This window comes from Heteronotia binoei, chromosome 7 (assembly GCF_032191835.1).
Source record: "Heteronotia binoei isolate CCM8104 ecotype False Entrance Well chromosome 7, APGP_CSIRO_Hbin_v1, whole genome shotgun sequence".
Lineage (NCBI taxonomy): Eukaryota > Metazoa > Chordata > Lepidosauria > Squamata > Gekkonidae > Heteronotia > Heteronotia binoei.
In genome coordinates this window covers 64,053,895-64,072,283 of record NC_083229.1, presented here as the reverse complement: position 1 = coordinate 64,072,283, position 18,389 = coordinate 64,053,895, and the positions used below count along the sequence as shown (strand labels likewise).

At 42.1% G+C, this 18,389-nt stretch overlaps 1 protein-coding gene across 9 annotated transcripts in view; it reads right to left on the bottom strand.

The window, feature by feature from the left end:
- Window positions 1-18,389, bottom strand: part of LOC132575191 (chromodomain-helicase-DNA-binding protein 7-like) — a 313,791-nt gene that overhangs the window by 24,375 nt on the left and 271,027 nt on the right. For all 9 annotated transcript variants that reach the window (XM_060243733.1, XM_060243739.1, XM_060243741.1 and 6 more), the window contains 12 exons: window positions 16,870-17,065; window positions 16,500-16,667; window positions 16,137-16,316; window positions 15,037-15,147; window positions 14,738-14,943; window positions 13,165-13,364; window positions 11,096-11,255; window positions 6,518-6,607; window positions 6,003-6,106; window positions 4,355-4,484; window positions 1,834-1,906; window positions 1,575-1,626 (listed from right to left, as the gene is read on the bottom strand). In XM_060243733.1, coding sequence (XP_060099716.1) covers window positions 1,575-1,626; window positions 1,834-1,906; window positions 4,355-4,484; window positions 6,003-6,106; window positions 6,518-6,607; window positions 11,096-11,255; window positions 13,165-13,364; window positions 14,738-14,943; window positions 15,037-15,147; window positions 16,137-16,316; window positions 16,500-16,667; window positions 16,870-17,065 — 1,670 coding nt within the window. The remainder of the gene's footprint in view (window positions 1-1,574; window positions 1,627-1,833; window positions 1,907-4,354; window positions 4,485-6,002; window positions 6,107-6,517; window positions 6,608-11,095; window positions 11,256-13,164; window positions 13,365-14,737; window positions 14,944-15,036; window positions 15,148-16,136; window positions 16,317-16,499; window positions 16,668-16,869; window positions 17,066-18,389) is intronic.

The following is an 18,389-nucleotide window of genomic DNA, read 5'->3' as shown; positions in this document are numbered from 1 at the left end:
CTTTTTTCCCTTTTCTGGAAGCCTCCATATCCCCTCTCCTATCATGCTTTATTCTCTCTTTCCAATACACAAAGCAAACTATCTTTATTCTGTCGCTACCCATTCAGCTGCATTTATTATTTATTTACTTCATTTATACCCCAGCTTCTTCCAAAATGAGGACCTAATGCAGCTAACATCACTGTCCTCTTCTCCATTTTATCTTCACAACAACTGTGTGAAGTAAATTAGGCTGAATGTGTGCGACTAGATCAAGGTCACCCAGTAAGCTTCCACAGCAGAGTGGGAAGTTGAACCTGTATCTCCCAGATTCTAGTCTGAAATTCTAACCACTACACCAAGCTACATGTAGTAGCAAAACTATAGGATCTTAGCATACAGCTATGTAAATTAAAAAACTGCTAAGAGACACCATAAATTTTAAACAACAAAACAGTGTAATGTAGAGGTCAGTGGTGTTTTGACAAAGCTTGCACATAGAACTTCAAATAGACAAGAGCATGTAGCAAAAAGACATTCACAGAAGACAGTTCAAAAACAGTCTTTCCAAGGAGTAATAATATTCCAGTTTGTGGAACTAAAAGAAGCCCTTCCAAAGACGTCTGTTCTAGATATCAAGACATTTCATCCATCTTTCTTCAGTTTGGAGGCTTATTTATCACTGGAACCCAATCTTTACAATACATTCACAGGAGACCAACAAGGTTCAGGACATGTCTGTTAGATTTTCAGGTTCTTCAATGTATTGTACAGATTGGGTTCCAGTGATAAATAAGCCTCCAAACTGAAGAAAGACGGATGAAACATCTTGAAATCTAGAACAGAGGTCTTTGGAAGGGTTTCTTTTAGTTCCACAAACTAAGTACTGGAATATTGTTACTCCTTGGAAAGGAGTTGGGCTTGGATGAATCCTGCAAGTCATGTAGAATCAAGTTGCCAGAGGTTGCTACCATGCCTGGCCCTGATGAGTACTCCTTTAAAGGCCACAATAGCTCTGGAAATGGCCCTGCCACCCATCTTTTTCTGACAAAAACCAACGCCTGAATGCTGGCAATACTGTTGTGGTTGCCTAGGCTGAGACATTTGTTGCTTAAAGCTATAGGTGCTGTTTTATTGTACTGGGGAAGGTTAACCCCCAATAGTTAAAAAAATAAAGATTCCAGCTTTTTCTGCAATCTCAGGGCTTTCCTCAGGTTTGAAGAAACATCTGTCCTGTCTGTTCATGGCCCCAATGTCAAGATTTAAGTATTTATTTCATTTGTACCCTGCATTTCTCCTCAGTGGGGAGCCAAAGTAGTATACATCATTCTCCTCTCTTTTATTCTCACAACAGTCCTGTGATGTAGATCAGACTGAGAGAGTATGGCTGGTCCAAGGTCACCCACTGAGCTTCTGTGGCACAAATGGGGATTCATATCTGGGTCTCCCACAAACTAGTCCAGCACTCTTAACCACTACACCCCAATGGTTCTCAAGTATCAAATGCAGCCATATTGAGAATTAAACATATTGATCCTCATAACTCACACCTCTTGTCTCCCTCTAACAATTTACGAGCTTTCACAAAATCTTACTTGTATTGAGCTCTATGGGTTCTTCTTTGTCAGAAGGTGAGTTTGCAAATTCCTTTGGGAAAAAAGAGAATTATTTACTATTTGCATTTTCAACAATTTCTTTTTAAGGGAACTTAAGAAATGAGCTTCTTAAAACCCAACAGCAATAATTCATTACACAATAAACCTTGCTATTCTTATGTACAATAATATACAATACAAAAGTTATCCAAATATATAAGAACATTATATTAGTAGAACAGCATGTTGATATTCTTACATCAATTTCATCCTTGAATGGCGTCCTTGTTGGTTTATATTCTGGATCCTCGTCCTCTCTATCAAAATCACCTCTACATGAAATAAAAAGCATAAGCCCAATGATAAGAATGAAAGCACATGTTCTACCTGTTTCTTATTTTCAGTGTTATTAAGGGAAATACTAAGAGCGCAATCCGGGTGTGTGTGTGGAAAGTCTTTTGGGAGCAGACGAGCCGGTACATGGGCGCAGGAAGGGTTTGCACCGATGTACGACTGGCGCTGCCCCAGCAGAGGAGAGTTCCGTGGGTGGAGGGATGCTCGAGTGCTGCTCCGTCCAAAGACAGCAGCACCTGAGGGCTGTGCCCGAGCGTGGGCGGAAGTGAGGTGGAGCACGGCGTTCAGGCAGAGGAGGGGGTGGAGTTGGGGGCGTGGCCAGGCTTAGGCGGCTTTCTGAGCAGTTTGGCCCATGACACGCCCCGCCCGAGAGGAGCAACTTCACACCTGCAAAAACGGTGGCGTGTCCCATAGGCACTTGTTGAAACCAAAAACAAAGGTTGCCTCCGCCGCTGTGGAAGCTCGCAAGCCCCTTAGGGAGCGGCATGATTGCCTTGCCACTCCCTTCGCGCCTTGAGCTGATGAGTCCCCTCCCCAGCACCCAATCGTGGTCTCCCCCCTCCTAGAAATTCTTCCGCTCTGGCCTCACACAACTCAGTTGTTAGGGAAAAGAGTGCGTGGTGGGAAACTCTGCCGGCGAGCTCCCGGCCATACAGACTTAGAGTGAGGGACAGGCAGGCACATTGGTGATGGGTTTTGCACCTCGTGGTTGCTTTGCCAGTATCTTTGACTTGTGAGGGGGAGAGAGAATTCTCTCCCCTGGGGCTAACTGCTCTTGTTTCTAGGTCTCCACGGGTTCCGGGCTCCTGGAGGCTCTGCATGTGAGGACTGTCGCCCATAGCTAGGTAAGTTCCACTGTCCCTCCCCCCCCCACCGGCCTCCCCCTCCCCTCACTCTCGACCACTTGGTGTGTGAGCGTCTCTGGCACTTGAACCAGGCAGTGGGCTCTGGCAGGGGGCATTTGCTGACCCTGCTCTCCTGTGCTGCAGCCTGCTCCCTTTCCTTGGTCTGCCCTCTGCCGCATTCCCAGCCCCTGGCAGGGCACGGGGTGTGTGTGTGTGTGGCAGCTGCCCCATTGTGGGGAGGTGGGTCAGAAACTGTCCCTTTAAGAGAGCGCCTGGCTGAAATGCAGTCCGCTCTTCCAGCTGCCGCCCCTGCAGGTGTTCTTGATCTCTATCTCCGTTTTGCAGGTGGGACTCCAGCACAGAGGCTTCCACGTGTGCCGCTGCACTGCCCCCCCACTCCGTCAGCTGTTTCTGCTTGCCTCTCCAAGGGAATGCCTGGAAGGGTGGGCAGACTTGATTTTGGCAGGGGGGGGGAATGGTCTATGAGCCACCACACTGCCCCCCACGTGGCTGGACATGGGAGGTGAGTGCCGCCCCTCAGCCTGCCCTGGCTGACAGCCTACCTGACCCCACAGGGCTATTGTGTGCAGGGCACTAAGAGAGGGTTGATGAAGTGGACTGCGGCTGATGCACTTGCACTCTGAGTTCTGTGGCCATCAGAGAGGTGTTCTGTACACATGATAGGGGGCGTCAGGGCAGCACTGGGGATCTTCTGGGTGGGGGGGGGTGTCTGCTGCTGGGCTGCTCACTCCCAGACACACATTCCAGCCGCTGTCTATGACAGCAAACTCCTGCACTTGGTACTTCCTGCTTTTCTGCCTGCCATTGGCAGAGTCTCTGACAGCGGGAGGGTGTGAGGGGATTGACGGCTTCTCCATGGTCCTGTGCAGGCCTGTCTCGCCCCCACCCTCACCTCGCCACCAAGCCAAGCTTCTCATGCGCGCATGCCCAGCCTCACTCCTGTTCCCTCCCCATGTTGGTGGGCTGTTTCTCCTTTGCCTGTGATGGTCTGCCCATCATTGGCTCCATTCTCTGTTTGGGGGCGGGTTGCGGATGGCTGTCAGCCTCTCTGGGGCCGCCTCTCCCCATCCCTGACTGTCATGAGCCACAGCGCATGTGCCAGGACTGGTCAATGGGGGGGGGGGGAGTGGGTGGGCTGGCCCTCCCCTCCGGCTGCCTCCCTCCTCCCTTGCGTGCCTCCACCAGCAGCATTGCCATGGCGACCATCTCCCTCATGGCAAGCTATGCCTCTCCCCTCCCCACGCTCCAGTGTGCCAAAGTCCTCAGAAGGTCTACTAGCGGCGTGGTAGCTACGCTGTGGCCAGCCGCCCCTTATCTCTGGATTGGGCTGCCCATGACATAAAGGAAACAAATGAATTAACTATCACTAATTACTTACCCATATAAATGCTTTCCAAACTTTTTTTATTAATTACTTCTATATAGAAATTACCATTTAACATGATTTACAAGAATTAGTAATTACCATTTAGAATTCTCAAATATCATGAATTGGTGAAGCAATGCTAGTATTTATGAAAACACTGTAAAGTTTATTAATTTTTATAATGTCCTTCTTACCCATCACCGCCATCTGTTAACATATCTGTCCCTCTCTGTTCAGCAGCTATGGCCTTGGCATCAGGCATACCAACGTGTTCCAGAAAACACAGAGTAGAGTCTGCTCTCATCGAATTGTACTTCTCATAGCCTGCATGGAGAGAGAAAAATACTAAGTTCTCACAAATGTAACTAAATGTAACTAAAATGACTGTTATAAATGATACTTTTATACTGGTATGAAATATATAAAGCATATTTCTAGAAATAGGATTCTTTTCAGTAATTTCAATAATTACTGAATTTGCCATTCATGTGTGACAAATTAAATTTACTGAAGTTTTCAGTAAGTAGGTAGAGAGTAAAGTAGGGGGTATGAGTATGTTTGTATGAGAGAGGGAGTTTATTTCCTGACCTGTAATATTGTCACCTCTCTCATTTCTTTCAAGTCCCTCTTCAAACTGCATGTTCACTAAGCACTCTTTAGTGCAACCCTGTCCCTACTAAAATTAAGCCTTTTCTGCTGAGACTAAGCATAAATGGAAGGAACAGGTATCCCCCTGATGATCCTTGCTTTACCTTCCATCCCTTCCCTTTGTTGCCTCCTTTAGGTCAAGTTCTATATTGTAACCTTCTTGGGGCATGGATGTCTTCTTGTGCTCTGTAATGCTCCAAGCACATTGAGGGCAAACAATCAAGCACCCTCCTATCCCACCTTCTTTAAAGCAGCTCAGGTGCATTGGAAATGCACACTTGGGCAAATACCTAAGGGTAGCAAACCTGCCTCATTTGGTTTAGGATGATGCATGTCAGTAAGATGACACTGTTCCCTCCATGGTTTTCAAACTGCTGTTTGCTTTCTCTTATTGCCCAAGTTGAATAGATGGGAAATGGCAGATCCCAACAGTGCACGGCAGGAAAATGATTTTTAGACTAGACTTGCCTCAGCTGAGCCCACAAAACAGAACTGCTGTACATAGGCAGAACAGCACAATTCAATTAGGATTTGTACTACAACACACTGTCTTTAACTGCTGTAGAGCCTCAAGCCAAACTGTAATCATGAAAGGTTTTATAAGCCATCATTCTCCCCTTTAGTCAGGCTGGGCTGCTGAGAATACCTCTGCAACCTCCAGAGAATTGGGATTATAATCAGGAATTGCTCACTGTATATATCATGCCAGCTCTGCATCCCCAGCCTTTCAAAGTTAACAAGGCTGCATCCCACTCAAGGGAGCCGGGAGTTCTCAGCACTGACATTCGTGAAATATTGCTTGGAACAAAGCCCAGGAGGCACTTGTACAGATTAATAGCAGAGGTTAAGCCCACCGTCCACTTTGACACTGGCTGGCAGAGTTAGCAAGTGAAACAGTGCTGGAAGCAGAGTTTATGGAGATCTATAATACTAGTTGGCTATTCCTTAAACAAATATGGTTTTGTGTTATTTACAGCCAAGAAAGTAATGTTTTCTTCTGAAATGTTCTGCAAACATTTAAAAACAGCATCTGATATTTACAACTCAAATTAGGGTTTTTTTTTAAAGCAGAAAGCAAAAAGGAGACAGAAGCCAACAGCTCTTTGGAACTATACTTGCTAATATTGTGACTGAATATTGGTATACACAGAAAGCTTTACTAAGAAGTTCTGTTGAAAGTGAGACAGCACTTACCATGTTTAAATACGCCAATTAAAAGGGATTTATCTGCTTCTTTATCCCACCAGTCTGTAGGAACTTCAGCATGAAATGGTTCAGGAATCCAGATATCCACGTCACTATTAAAAAAGATTAAGTATTTGAAACTCTTTTGAAGGTTTAGATGCAGTTAAATGTTAATGATAAAAGTTAAAAGGGCAACTTTGTTTAAAATGATACAAGAAATTAATATGCCTTAAAATTATGTTAGAAGCAATTTTATGATTAATGACATTTCTTTTAATATTTATATCAAATATTTTACTTCTATCTATTCTGTGAAAACAGAAAATATTGATCTTTTTCAACACCTAATGAAAAATCCATTGCCCACTTTTATATATGTACCCTCCCCCAAATCCTCAAAGTGTATAGTAATGATTAAAGTGGCTTGAACCTAGATAGGCAACTGTTAAATTTTTAAATGTCTCTGATATAGTTACAGATTACATTGAGCATAAATCAACTAATAAGCTAACATTTGCACTAACCTTGAATCAGCACCCTCTAAGATCTTGTCAGCTTGGTCCCCTATAACTTCTTGCTTCAGATAGTACAGCATGCGGACACGCAGCAGGACCCTGGAGAGGAAGGCAGAGAGGGGAAAAAGTTCTTAACTTCAGGACTGTTTGCCAACAGTGGCTTTTGGCAGCTGCTGCTGTTCATCCATCATCCTGCCAAGGCTGATTAGCCATGCTGTATGGTAGGCTTGAAGCGTGACAGATGGTGGCACATAATCACCTCTGTGTGGTGCTTTCTGCTGGCTTCCAACAGGCCTGCCTGGCAACCGCTTAGACTGCACAGAGAGGGATCGAGCTCAGCCCAACCCAGGCGCATTTCATTTAGTTCTACCTAGTGCAGCTTGTGAAGTTTAGACACGTACTCTACCACTGCCTCTGAAGTATTGAAGCAAGTTTGTAAACAACTGAGCAGATGGCTTTCAGTAACTGTTCTGCTTCATTATCTCATAAAATTTCCTCAGCTGCTGCCTTAATACCATTTTTGGAAGCACATCAGAAGTTGTAGGAATAAACGAGATATAAAATCTGGTTTTACTACCTTACAATAAACCCCCAATATGGAATGTCAGCCTTGTTAGATTATACAAATTTTTGCTTCTGAGAATGGAGAAAAGTCAGTGTTTTCTGAAGGCAGGATTAAAACAAAAACAAAAAAACCCCGCCCCCAAAGTTTAGCCAAATCGATTTCACTTTTCTACATTCCTAATGATGGAAAATAATCTTGATTGGGAATGCAGTAGAATTTCTTGGAATCATATATTTCCAATTCAAAGGTCAAACTGATGTGACTAAACACGCATTCATTTTCATTCTCAATACCAGAAAATCACTAATCAGAACATATGCATCTATGAAAACACTGTACTTGAAATACTCATAACTGTCTCATGCAATGAAGGCCAAGTGGCAGTCAAGGGGATGTTGTTTTCTGTAGGACACAGTTCATTCAAGAGAGTGCTGGCTAACTGGGAGGGAGGCTCAACATTGGTTCTTTTGGATTTCTTTGGTCACTGATGTTCTTTAGCATCACCTCCCTGCTATGTTATCACACCCTGAGGCATCACCCCAGGCCCTCTCTTCCTGCAGTACAATGAAAAAATGCCCTAAGGACTCTGTGCAGTTGAAAAGGTCTCAGACACCTGCAGATTTAACATAGGACACACTATACAAAAACCACCATAGTTCTGGTCCCTGTGAAAATGTAGTGTCCTGCCATTTTATATGAATATGTTCCAGGTCAGAACCAATACCTTCACAGTGCCTACCAAGTATGCAAGGTGTTGCTTCTTACCACTAGCTGTCCCATGCAAAATGGAGGATACTGAAGTGCTGCACTGAGATATATTGTCATAGTTTTGAAGAATTGGTAGGAGGGACTGATGGGGCTCAAGCAATACTCAGTGTTGCCTTTCAGGATCTCTTCCAACTGGCCTGTGAGTACTAAAACAAGAGGAGGTCCTAGCAAGGTATTTCTGCATGCTATATCTCAAACTATTGTTGCAACTTTCAGAAGTTTTTACATACAGAAATGAACCAGTACTACTGTTCCAAGTACTATAGGTTGTACTGTTTTGTACAATGCCTTAACAATCTGTACAGCATCCTAGGCAATTGTTTGTTTGTTATTATTATTATTATTATTATTAATGAGCAGTTATATGGCTCCTGACTATAACTATTAGCCATCATATGTTATACAGCTGCATTTTTGTTTTTGCTGTCAAGTTGCAGCTGATTTATGGTGGCCCCCTGATTGTTGAAGAAAGAGATATTCAGAGATGGTTTGCCACTCCTGCCTCTGCATAGCAACCCTTTGGTGGTATTCTTTGGTGGTCCCCCATCAGGATACTGACTAGGGCTGACCCTGCTTAGTTTCTGAGATCTGACGAGATCAGGCTAGCCTGGGCTATCCAGTTTAGGGCATTATGCAATTTAAAATTTTGGAAAGTAAGCAAAAAGAAAAGCAGCATTTCCTCTTCAAATTTACAAGACCTTTTATAGGTAGCTAGTTACAGGGGAAAGAAAAACAGCTTTATAAAAGGCTAGTTTAAGCAACTCCAGAAAAATAGGGACTATCTTCCTGCCTGTATTACATCTGCTTCATGGGGCTTTCAGTTTTTACAGATGCGAGAAATAAATTGGAACTGAAAATAAAACCAGAAAATACTAAGACAAGACTATCCTGATAATTTTAAGTAAATATTACTTTAGTCCACAAACTACATAGGTATGAATGTCATAGGAATCAGATATTTAAGAACATAACATAAGAGAAGCCATGTTGGATCAGGCCAATGGCCCATCCAGTCCAACACTCCGTGTCACACAGTGGCCAAAATACACACACACACACACTGTGGCTAATAGCCACTGATGGATCTCTGCTCCATATTTTTATCCAATCCCCTCTTGAAGCTGGCTATGCTTGTAGCCACCACCACCTCCTGTGGCAGTGAATTCCACATGTTAATCACCCTTTGGGTGAAGAAGTACTTCCTTTTATCCGTTTTAACCTGACTGCTCAGCAATTTCATTGAATGCCCACGAGTTCTTGTACTGTTAGAAAGGGAGAAAAGGACTTCTTTCTCTACTTTCTCCATCCCATGCATAATCTTGTAAACCTCTATCACGTCACCCCGCAGTCGACGTTTCTCCAAGCTAAAGAGCCCCAAGTGTTTTAACCTTTCTTCATAGGGGAAGTGTTCCAGCCCTTTAATCATTCTAGTTGCCCTTTTCTGGACTTTTTCCAATGCTATAATATCCTTTTTGAGGTGTGGTGACCAGAATTGCACACAGTACTCCAAATGAGACTGCACCATCGATTTATACAGGGGCATTATAATACTGGCTGATTTGTTTTCAGTTCCCTTCCTAATAATTCCCAGCATGGCGTTGGCCTTTTTTATTGCAATCGCACACTGTCTTGACATTTTCAGTGAGTTATCTACCACGACCCCAAGATCTTTTTCTTGGTCAGTCTCTGCCAATTCACAACCCATCAACTTGTATTTGTGGCTGGGATTCTTGGCCCCAATGTGCATTACTTTGCACTTGGCCACAATGAACCTCATCTGTCACCTTGACGCCCACTCACCCAGCCTCAGCAGATCCCTTTGGAGTTCCTCACAATCCTCTCTAGTTCTCACCACCCTGAACAATTTAGTGTCATCCGCAAATTTGACAACTTCACAACTCCAGATCATTAATGAACAAGTTAAAGAGCATGGGACCCAGTACTGAGCCCTGCGGCACCCCACTGCTTACCGTCTTCCACTGCAAAGACTGCCCATTTATACTCACTCTCTGCTTCCTATTAATTAGCCAGTTTTTGATCCACAAGAGGACCTGTCCTTTTACTCCATGACTCTCGAGCTTACTAAGGAGCCTTTGATGAGGAACTTTATCAAAAGCTTTATCAAAATTTGAGCAGACATTGAATGCTGTGAATGGCATTGCAGAAAATGTGCCATATGATTTTGTTTTGGTCACTTTGCATACATGGCTAATTATCATTTGGTTGTCAAGATAAACATTTTCTTTACTCAAAGTAAAAATTCTCAACAATGCTTTCAAGTAGGATTTTAATCATTTTCACGTTTTAAGTACTACCCTGACCTGGATAGCCCAGGATACCCTGATCTCATCAGATCTTGAAAGGTAAGTAGGGCTGACGCTGCTCAGTATTTGGAAGGGAGTTCTCCGAGGAATATCATGGTTGTGATGTGGAGGCAGGCAATGGCAAACCACCTCTGAACATCGCTTGCCTTGAAAACCCCATGGGGTCGCCATTGGTCAGCTGTGACTTGATGGCAAAATTAAATAAAAGAAATCCTTTCAAGTCCCATAAAGTTTAGCAGGGCTCTTTTCCTAAAAATGTTTAAGACTGTAGCCAGTTCTCTCCATAAAGCACACAGCACATACCCATAGGATGTTAATCTAACTCAATCCTTCTCCTGAATGGCTGACAGGAGTATGGTTCATCAACAAGAACAAGCAGTATCATTCCAAGGAACTTGACGAACAAGTTTTTACAGAACATCAACTTAAGCAAAACTCTAGTGGGCTGAAAAGTTGCCCTACCTCACCTAAAAATGAATACTCCTGATTCCTAACATAGTGCATAATGCACACAGGAATACCACAAATCCATTGTGATTGTTTGTAAGTATTTATTCTGAAATACTGAGGAACATAAGAATAAACAGAGCAATTTAGACAAAGTGAACTACAGAGAATTTGTATGAACAGTCATCTTTACAGTACCAGTGTCATAGCATTAATTCTGGCTGAGGGAGGTAAGCAGAAACTTTTTTCCTATGACAATTATCAATATTTTAGTGATATCATTATACACCGCCTCCTTAAAAGGCTTATTATAAACTAAATAAAACAGAGAAAGCTTGCTTCAATGAAACCAAAATGTGAACTGATCACTGATATACCACAGGTTTAAAACAATTAACACAGCCATCTACATGATCTATACCATAGCATTAGTATCCTGTGGAAACACCCAATTCTGGGTCAGAACTGGATTAAAAAACTTACTTGTTACAGTGATGCTTAAGGTGCTTCTTATAGCTATCCTCCTGAAACAAGGCATCTGGGTTACAGCTTGCTAGCCAGTCAGCATTCTGTAGCACTGGCTGTGAACTCTGAGCTTTCACTTTTTTGCCTTTTCTTCCTCTAGGTACTGGAGCAGACAAGCCTAAGAAACGTACACACACACAGGATTTCTCAGCAGGGAGTTTTTAACAATACCATGTCAGGTATTGACATGCATGCCTGACAAGTTCCAGCCATGTGCAGTTGTATGAACACTAACTTCTGAAAGCTCAGTCTTAGCCACTATTGTATTATCTTCAATGCTGACTAATCAGCACTGCATATATAGTCAGATATTACAGAAGTACATAACAGTCAAAGAATATGTGGTAGCATAGCTACCTTTATTGGCATAGAAATAAAACTACAGCATAGCAAATTTACGTGGCGTTTCAGCTATAAAAACCAGTCAAACATCAAGAAGGGGAGCTAGTCTTTTGCTCCCTGATTGTTATGGCAGCCAAAAGGTACTTTGCAACTAGGCTTGTGATGTGGGAACATTGGTCTGATAGTAGAAAAAAAACTAACTTTGCTTCAGGTAATCCATAAAAATTAGACAGAATAGGTTTGATTATACAGTCCCACACTTCCCCATAAAAATCACAATGTAGTAAGACATGGGCGACCGTTTCAAGGTGTCTTCCATTACATGGGCAGACTCTATCCTGATAAGGGATGTTGGCAAACCTCCCAGATGGTACCGCTGAGGGTAGAACATTGAGTCTTGCTAACATAACAGAGCGGCATAACAGTCACAGAATATGTGGTAGCACAGCTTGGCTTCCTAAGAATCTAAGGTTTCGTTAAAAAACAAAATTTATGGTCTTTATTTTCTGTTGATGATGTTGAATTATATTTCACCCTTTCCCGGCTCAGGGTGGATAACAACATAAGCTAAAAGTTAAAACTTACAAATATAATTGTACAAAATATGTTTGAAAGTGTACAGTGAATGTCAGGAGAAACTTTAAGTCAATTTGCTGGAAAATCTATCTGATCTTCAAAGGGGATGGTTCCATAGCCTGTGTAGCTTTCTGCTATTCAAGAACAGAAGTAGAGGTAGAGCTATGTATAGCAATAAACATGAAGAACAAACAATATAAAATAATCTGTACCCAATTTCTTAATTTGTATCATTTATACAGGTTGTAGAATTCAGCATTTCTAGAAGCAGCAATTGTGCTACTTTGGAACACAATTTTTGATGAATTTTTAAACAGCTGTAGTTGGTGCAATTTAGCCACAGTTTACTTCACTAGGAGGCAATCAAGCATGTACTTAATCAAAGATTTTTAAAAGTGTTCAGTTTTGACAGGGGAGGGGGGATTATTTCCATCCTGTTCAGTCTCCTTGGAGGAACTACCAGTTTTGCAGCCTTGTGACAGCCTTGAGTGGTAAACTACTTTAAGAGAGTGGCCTCCCAAAGTAATATTGGGAGCTTCATAGTTAAAGAGAGGATATGGATTTTTCCCCATAAAAACAGAGCATTAGTTACTGCACTACATGACTGAATTTAGGTAAGCAGAAAGTAAGAAGATTTTGTGCAAAGCGGGGCAGGTTTCATATAGTTGATATTTGTTTTCTTTATACATTCTAACGGCAGTCCAGAAATCTATTATGTAGAAAATAATTTACAACAGAGAACTGCAAATATAAAGTTCTGTTGATGCTGTAATGTTTTAACTTGCAAAAAGTTAAAAGTTGGATACAACAATACCAGTGGTATGGTTTCTATTTTCATAAAACTATTTATAGAAGTGGGAAAGATAAGTTAATCGTAAGGTACCTTCAGCAGCAAAGCGGAGTGTGAAAGCATGAATATACTTACTCAAAGTGCCTGAGAGGGAGTTTGAATTACTTGCTGATCAAAGATAAATAGCAACAGTACATTTTAAGATGTTATCCAGGAAGTATTGAGCTACTCTTGGGCTTAACTTCCAAGTCTGACACGATCACAAAGCAATGTTCACACAGCAGAGTTTGACATGAACCAGTAATTTGAAGACACATACCAGAATGGTTAACCAAGGCTCGTGTTTGCCCATCAGCAGTTGGAGTGATCAGATCCCAGATGAAACTTTTGATATTTTCATCACCTTTGTAATGATTAAGACAATACACAAGGATAGTCCGGCAGATGGTTTCTACGTCTTGTTCTGTTAGCTGGCGTTTGTAGCGCCCATGCAAGAGAATATCAGTCCAACGTCCCCAGCTACAAGAAAAATACAAAGCATACAAATCCAGAACTGGATTTCCTGTTTTTACAGTATCGCCTGAATGTCAGATAGACTGGGATTTGCTGTGGTAACACTATCATATTTGGAATTTGCAGGTCATGTCAGGAAATCTAGCTTCTAGTATCAAAACATTAAGCACACTTATTTTACTAAGCAGGCAATAAGTTAACTGTTTGTAAAAGATACAATTTAACTATACAGGAAATAATAAAACACACATTTGTAACAATAATGGTCCTGGGTAGGCTATGAATAGGACATCCTATCCCATAACAATTTCTGCAGCCTTGAAATTTTGGAATCAGCTTAAGTTTGATCCTCTAATCCTCAAATTGTAAAAACTGTACACTACATTACAGAAACACCCTTTGAACACAAGCTTACTGTACCTCAGTAAGACATTCTTGATTCAGACAGTGAGTCATTTGGGACATTACTTCAGCTGTGGAAGCACCCAAGTTTCACTCAGGCAGGAATTTGTTGAGCTACAAAACAAATGGCCCTAAAGCAGAAAAATCATGGTTTCCTATTCTTCTCCAAAACTTATCACTATTTATACTACCTTAGACTTAGGGAATGTCACAGGAAACATTCATTTTTAAAAAACCCAATTCCTTCTCAATTTTGATTTCCATGTAATAGAACTGAGTGCTCATCTGATGTGACTAGGATACAAAATCAATTTTTGTAGGCCAGCTGCATCTTCTAACTTATGAGGATCATCATGCCAATTCTAGATGAAAGACCTGGGGATGAATATATCTAATACCACAGCCAAAGCTGCAGATACATAAATTGGTGGATCATGACCACATTGACAAAAAGGATATTTAATGCTGATGCCCCAAATGCTAAGGTGGCAGCATAGAGACAAGTGGATGAGTGAGCAGGAATGGGAACCTATGCCACACCAGGCTCACCCATCTGCTTGCTACCGTTCAACAGCACTCACCCCAGAAAACTCAGTGCGATACATTGGTCAGAGTTTCAGACTAGGATCTGGGAGACCCAGGTTCAAAATACCAGTGTGCCATGGAAGCTCACTAGATGACCTTGGGCCAGTCCCATACTCTCTCCCTAACCTACCTCGCAGGGTTATTACAATGATAAAATGGTGGAGAGAACAATGACATAAGCTACAAAGGTGGGATATGAATGAAGGAGAAAAGGAAGCAGGAAAATGGAAGCATCTAGGAGGGAAAGAAATGAAGAAACAGTGAGACAGAGAAAGTGCTCTGTTAAGTCCTTGTGGGTCTCTTGCTTTTATATTCCCATTCCTTTCTTTTTCATACCCTTAGAAGCTCACTGATTCACAAATCTTGAGCAGCAGTAATATTTTTTTACTTACCCATAAACCAATAGATTCTTTTCTACCCTAAAACATTCACTCCTTGCATAACCTTGAGATTTGTCCTGTGGTCTTCGAGGTTTTATACTAGGCTTTTCTTCTGAATCACTTTCCAGATCTGAGAATTCCATCAGTTCATCTTCTTTGACTGCACTGTATAGCCTAGTTTGCTTTCTTACTCTTGGTGTATCAATAACCAGGTTGTTCTAAATAAAAAAGAATAGGGTTGATATTTCCTCCCACAAACATTTAAATTAATTTTAGTGGTTTAAATTAAAGGGATAGTTCAAAGCTCTCACCCGTCCATTTAAGGCATCAATATCCAATTCAGCTTTTTTTGCCCACTTTTGCCAGAAGTTAGGGTCGTCTAAAGAAATGTCTGTCCTGTTACCAGATGCAACAAAACTAGCCTAGAACACAATAAATATGTTGATTAACGTACGTTTCTGGATTTATTAACGTCATTTCATTTTTTAAATCTACTGTAAGACAGTAATCAATAAACCCACAATTTTACATCACTACCAAAAGCGAAGGTCACTCTGCAGTGCTGCTGTGGTTCAGCACACCTTCAGGATGGGGAGGCTGAGGTTCAAGGATGGAAACTGAATGTTCCTTATTGTCATTAGGAAGGAAGAGCTAAAATAGTCTAAATCAGCCATCTAAGAATACAAATATCTCTTCTTTGGTGTCATAGACAAAACTGCCAGGATAGAACCTAAAGAGAATGATGACTGATTTCAGTATTGTAGTATCTCTTCTTCACAGGGATCTCTAAGCTGTTATTGACAGAGTATAGTTTATTTCAGGCTATAATGAAACAAGCCCTACTGACTGCTGTCCAATGCACAATAATGGTTCCCAGTGTTTTGCATGTCTCAATAAGGGTTTCCCAGTGTTTTGCATGAATTAAACATGTGAAAATTTTTATACCATTTAGATAATTTTGCTTGGATCCAGCAGATTTCCATAGCCAGAAGGTGGGGAAGAACTTTTGCTGATCTTCCCCCCACTGCATATCTAATTGCCTGCCCCCCCCTTCCAAAAACCGTAACTTTGTTTTGGGCTGCAGTTTGGAGGCGAAGCATGAAAGTTGTGCTCCATTGACAGAAATCTTGTCCATCAGCAGAAGTTTCCAGCAGATCCAAGCCTATGTCTGCTAAAATCATGACCTGCTGAGTTTACCAGTATTTAATGTGGAGCACCTATCTTTCACACCAGATCTGTGGTGCCTTACACTTGTGGAAGTCTGATACTCTTGATTCTGTTTTAGTAAAGTATGCTAGAGGTTCCAAAATCATACCTAGGCTTATATTTCTTAAACACATGAAACCACAGCAAAGATTTTTTAATATATACTTCCACTAATTACAGAAAACGTAACATGTTCAATGCTCACCTTTGCAAATGTAGAGCCTTTTCCCTCAGATTCAATAGTGATTGTGTGTGTGCGCCTCAAAAGAATCTGATCTATATCCTCTTCACAGAATTTAGACCCTTCATCCTCTTCATCCATAAGAGCACCATAAGCCCCTTTCCGCAAAAGATCTTCTATTTCTTTTTTAGAAAGCTGCTGTACCTGTTAAAGGTGAGGAGGTGATCTTTTAAGAAACTGATTATAGTCATCTTATAACACACAGAATTTTTTAACCTCTTCAACAAGTACAAGCTAAAAGCCATATTATTGCTTCTACTGGAAAAGAGGAACAACTTATAAAAATTTCCATGAAAGCATTCAGTTATATATTATCTATAATCTCACCCCATTGGTTGCATTCTCTCTTCCACTCATGGACTGAAGCACAGCTTTATCAAGGCCAAGTTTTAAACTTGCTTTGTCAAACATTTCCCTTTCATAAGAATTCCTAGTTATTAGCCTGTAAATCTTCACAGACTTGCTCTGTCCTATCCTGTGACATCGAGCCTGAGCCTGGGAAATTATGAAAGAGGATTCAGTTTGTGCAACAGAGAACAAGGAGGACATAGGACATATAAACTTCAGAACAATTGTTAGATCAAAAATCTGGAAGAATACAGGTGCACACACTTCAAATTCAGGATATTTCCCAAGAGATAAATTTCTCTTTGAGAAGCATTAAGGAAAATGTTTATATTGCCTATTACAGTATTACCTGGAGATCATTTTGAGGGTTCCAATCAGAATCAAAGATGATGCAGGTATCTGCAGCAGTAAGATTAATTCCTAAACCACCTGCTCTTGTACATAGCAAGAACACAAATCTGTCAGAATCAGGTCTGGAAAACCTATCAATAGCTGCCTGACGAAGGTTTCCTCTTACTCTGCCATCAATACGTTCATAGGGGTACCTGGAGAATCAGAGAAATGTTATCAGCAGAGCCTAAGGAAAACGGTACCATCTATGCCGAAAATGTCAAAGAGAAACTGGTATTCTGATTTAGAATGAATTATGCAAATTGCTACATCCCCCCCCCCCTTCTGATTAACTTTTTGGCCCTTTTCTGATTAGCTTTGGAAACTTGCAATCGGGGTGTAAGTGGGAGATGGTAAATTGAGACAAATGGAAATAGAGGGGGCAGAGAGTTCTACAGACCTTCTGACAGTTCCACTTTTTACATTTTCAAAATTTACTTCACATTCACAGAGGAAAGAAACTGGCTTCTCTAAAAATCGCAGTGGAACTCCTTAGGATTCTGAGTTGTAAATCATATTTTAGATCCTAACAGCACAATCCAGAGGGGGGGGGGCAGAAAGACTTTTGGAAGCAGACGAGCCGCTATGTGAGCACAGGAAGGGCATGCGCCGCCACAGGGGAGGGGAGTTACGTGGGCGGGGGGGGTGCCCGAGCGCCACTCCGCCCAAGGGCAGCAGCGCCTGAGGGTTGCGCCCGAGCGTGGGTGGAAGTGAGGCGGAGCATGGCGCTCAGGTGGAGGAGGGGGTGGAGTTGGGGGCGCGGCCAGGCTTAGGCAACTTCCTGAGCAGTTTGGCCCACAACACGCCGCCCCCCTGAGATGTGCAACTTTACGCTGGCAAAAATAGCAGGTTGGGGATGGCTATCAGCCTTTCTGGGGCCACCTCTCCCCATCCCTGACTGTCATGAGCTGCGGTGCATGTGCCAGGACTGGCCAATGGGGGTGTGTGGGCTGGCCCTCCCCTCCGGCTGCCTCTGCCTCCCTTGCGTGCCTATGCCAGCGGTGTTGCCATGGCAACCGTCTCCCTCATGGCATGGCAAGCTATGCCTCTCCCCTCCCCACGCTCCAGCATGTCGAAGTCCTCAGGAAGTCTACTAGTGGAGCGGCAGCCATGCCACAGCCGGCCGCCACTTATGTCTGGATTGGGCTGCCCATACACCAAATGTACTGAACTGGCTATAAGCAGCATTACACCACTTAGCTTTCCTGTAGTATTTCATTCAGTATTTGATAGTGAAGCACTGTTACAAGATCAACAGAATAATAAAGGCAGAAAATGATCTTTAAACAGCTTTGTATATTTGTGAAAACTTACATCATACAGAACTTCACACAAATTGAAAGTAAATTTTAGTTCTTTTCATAATTTGTATTAGCTGTTAAAACAAATCTAGCCATAAATGAAGATGTAGTTTAGTATGGCTATGACCTAAAGGTTAGACACAACTAATGGCATAATTATTGCTATACTTATACAATT